Source organism: Montipora foliosa, chromosome 8 (genome assembly GCF_036669935.1).
Source record: "Montipora foliosa isolate CH-2021 chromosome 8, ASM3666993v2, whole genome shotgun sequence".
Lineage (NCBI taxonomy): Eukaryota > Metazoa > Cnidaria > Anthozoa > Scleractinia > Acroporidae > Montipora > Montipora foliosa.
Window position 1 is genome coordinate 13,356,892 of NC_090876.1, and position 2,500 is coordinate 13,359,391.

The 2,500-nt window shown below is 40.4% G+C and overlaps 1 protein-coding gene across 1 annotated transcript in view; it reads left to right on the forward strand.

Moving 5' to 3' along the window:
• Window positions 1-2,500, forward strand: part of LOC138012722 (uncharacterized) — an 86,744-nt gene that overhangs the window by 21,554 nt on the left and 62,690 nt on the right. The window contains exons 10-12 of the mRNA XM_068859594.1: window positions 1-350; window positions 1,142-1,714; window positions 2,395-2,500. The exon at window positions 1-350 is cut by the window's left edge and continues 226 nt beyond it; the exon at window positions 2,395-2,500 is cut by the window's right edge and continues 149 nt beyond it. Coding sequence (XP_068715695.1) covers window positions 1-350; window positions 1,142-1,714; window positions 2,395-2,500 — 1,029 coding nt within the window. The remainder of the gene's footprint in view (window positions 351-1,141; window positions 1,715-2,394) is intronic.

Consider the following 2,500-nt stretch of genomic DNA (forward strand, 5'->3'; position numbering starts at 1 on the left):
TGATGAAGCTGTGGACAGCGCACCGTTTGTTGGTGGTAGGAGAAGAATGGAGCTAGCACTGAAAGATGCTGAGCTTCTACTGTCCGAGGCGAGGCCTGACGAAGCCAAGTGGGTTATTTTGCTGACTGCCGGAAGGCAATCCACGTCCCCAGGTGTGACGCTGGAGGAAGCTTCGAAACCTGTGCGTGAGAAAAGCGATAAGGTATATGTTGTCACCATTGGAAATAAAATGGATATCAGGAAGATCCAGGATGTTGTCTCGGATCCGAAAGATATTTTTTCTGTCCCCTCAGCCGAAGGCCTTAAATCTCAGACCAGGTTGATTGCCAATGCGATAGTGAAAGGACACAGTAAGTAAATGCTCTTTATGTTGTATTTTGTTTAGACATGGACGAAACCTTGTTTATGATTTTGTCTATCAGCCTAATCGTTTAACTATTCATTCATTCAGGCAGGATAAATTGCTTTATTTAGTCTTTTTCGCTGTCTCATTACTCATTTCTAAATCTTTAATTTTGTTCAAGGTTGTTTAAGGTTTTCAGAGTGTTTGGCTCATTAACGCCTTTACCTCCCGATGATATTGAAAATTATTAATCATACGTTCAGTTACTAGATACTTTATTTAAAAGGATAACCAAGTCAGTATTTAAACTAAAATAGAAACTGTGATCAATGAAGGCCCGAATTTTGCATCAAAACAGCTTAACAAGGTATTTAACCGTTTGAAATCAATTTGTTCGTGTTACAATGTTTTCTGGGAGGATAATGTTGCCCTTGTAGCAAATCGAATAAAAGTCTATTGGTTATGGCATCGATGTATGTAACTTCAAATTACTTTTGAACCTTTGAAGAGCCCTTGTTGAAAGGAGTTGCGCTTTATGTTATTGTTTGTTAAGTCATTATTCTCGATTCACACGCTGCCATTAAAAGAGGAGAGCTATGCACAACTAACAAGTAATTTGTCTCGTACATTCTCAAAAACGGACTCGGTGATCAAGGTTCTTAGTATAACAGAGGCAAAAAAAACAATCGGGAATCTTTCTGAAAATGTTAAAGAAATTTCGTGAGACCTAACCAAAGCGAATTCCATAATCATTTTTTGCGATGCCGTTTGTTAATAGATTGGTCATTTTTCTTTAAGATGATTCAGATTTTAGAGTGGTCAAAACCTTCAAAGCTGACATAGTCTTTCTCGTGGACACGTCATCATCAGTCGGAAGCTTGCATTTTAGAAGCCAAAAACAATTTGTGAAATCCATGGCAAAATCTCTAAATGTTGCACCAGGGAAATCCCGAGCAGCCATCGTTACGTATGGTGCTTCATCAGATCGTTCTGACATGCATGCAAGTTTGTCTACATTTGAGGAAGCCGTTGACTCCTCCAGATACATCCGTGGACGAAGGCGGACTCACCTTGCTGTAAATGACGCTGATTCTTTACTGCAAACATCAAGGCCAGATGCTCAAAAAGTTGTTGTCTTACTCTCTGGAGGAAGGGAATCATCTTCTCAAGATATTGCTACGCTAAAGCAATCTTTTAGGACACTCCGAGCTTCAGGCACCAAAATATTCGTGATTGCCATCGGCAGTAATTACAACGAGGAGGACTTTTTCCCAGCTGTAGAGAGATTCGAGGACATATTTACAGTTTCTTCATTCGATACCCTGGTATCGCAAGCATGGCTCACGTCTAAGTCTATAGCTGAGCGTACAGGTACGCCTTTACATACGTTTGAAAGGAGGGGGGAGGGGGGGGGGGCGGCTAGATTTTGGTATGGATCTCGGAAGTATCAGAGGAGTGACAGGTTTAGGAGAAAACAACACCGTAGCAAAAAAGCCCCTGATGAACGGAAAGAATAGCAGCGGAGTAAGCCCTTAATGACCGAGCTGTTTTCGACCGGCCACCCTATAATGGTTGCAACAATAGAACCTTTTTCCTTGTCATTCCAAACCTTTCCTCGAAGGTTATATTAATATAGAAGTACTTACTTTTTTGTATGTGTCATATTAACTGCTGTAAATAGCCTTCAGTAAGTTATACACTCACCTTTTGGTGCAGTAAAAGGAATTGTAGTAGTAAACTCCATCATACCGACGCCGGTGCTAAAACAAGTTTTTTTTAAAGTCTACTAAAAAAAACCGTATGAGAAAAACATTTCGGCAACAAATCCCCAGCTGTATAACAATCCACTTTCCGCGGACCTTCCGTCGGTCAATTGTTCAATGGAGATCCCGTCCCTCAAAAATTAAAACGGAATCATGATCTAGCTTCCTGGTTTTCACTTGAAAAAGGCGTTTTCGTCCACTAAATTGGTAGAAAAAGCCTTCGACAAAACGTTGTCGTTTTTAGCGACAACTACGTGTTCGGATTCCTTGTATTTTTTCTCTTTGCAGATCTTTTGGTACCTCGATCCTTCCAAGCCGATATTCTCTTTATCATGGATTCTTCTGCTGACGTATCTCGAGAGGACTATGAAAAAGAAAAAGATTTTGTGGTAAC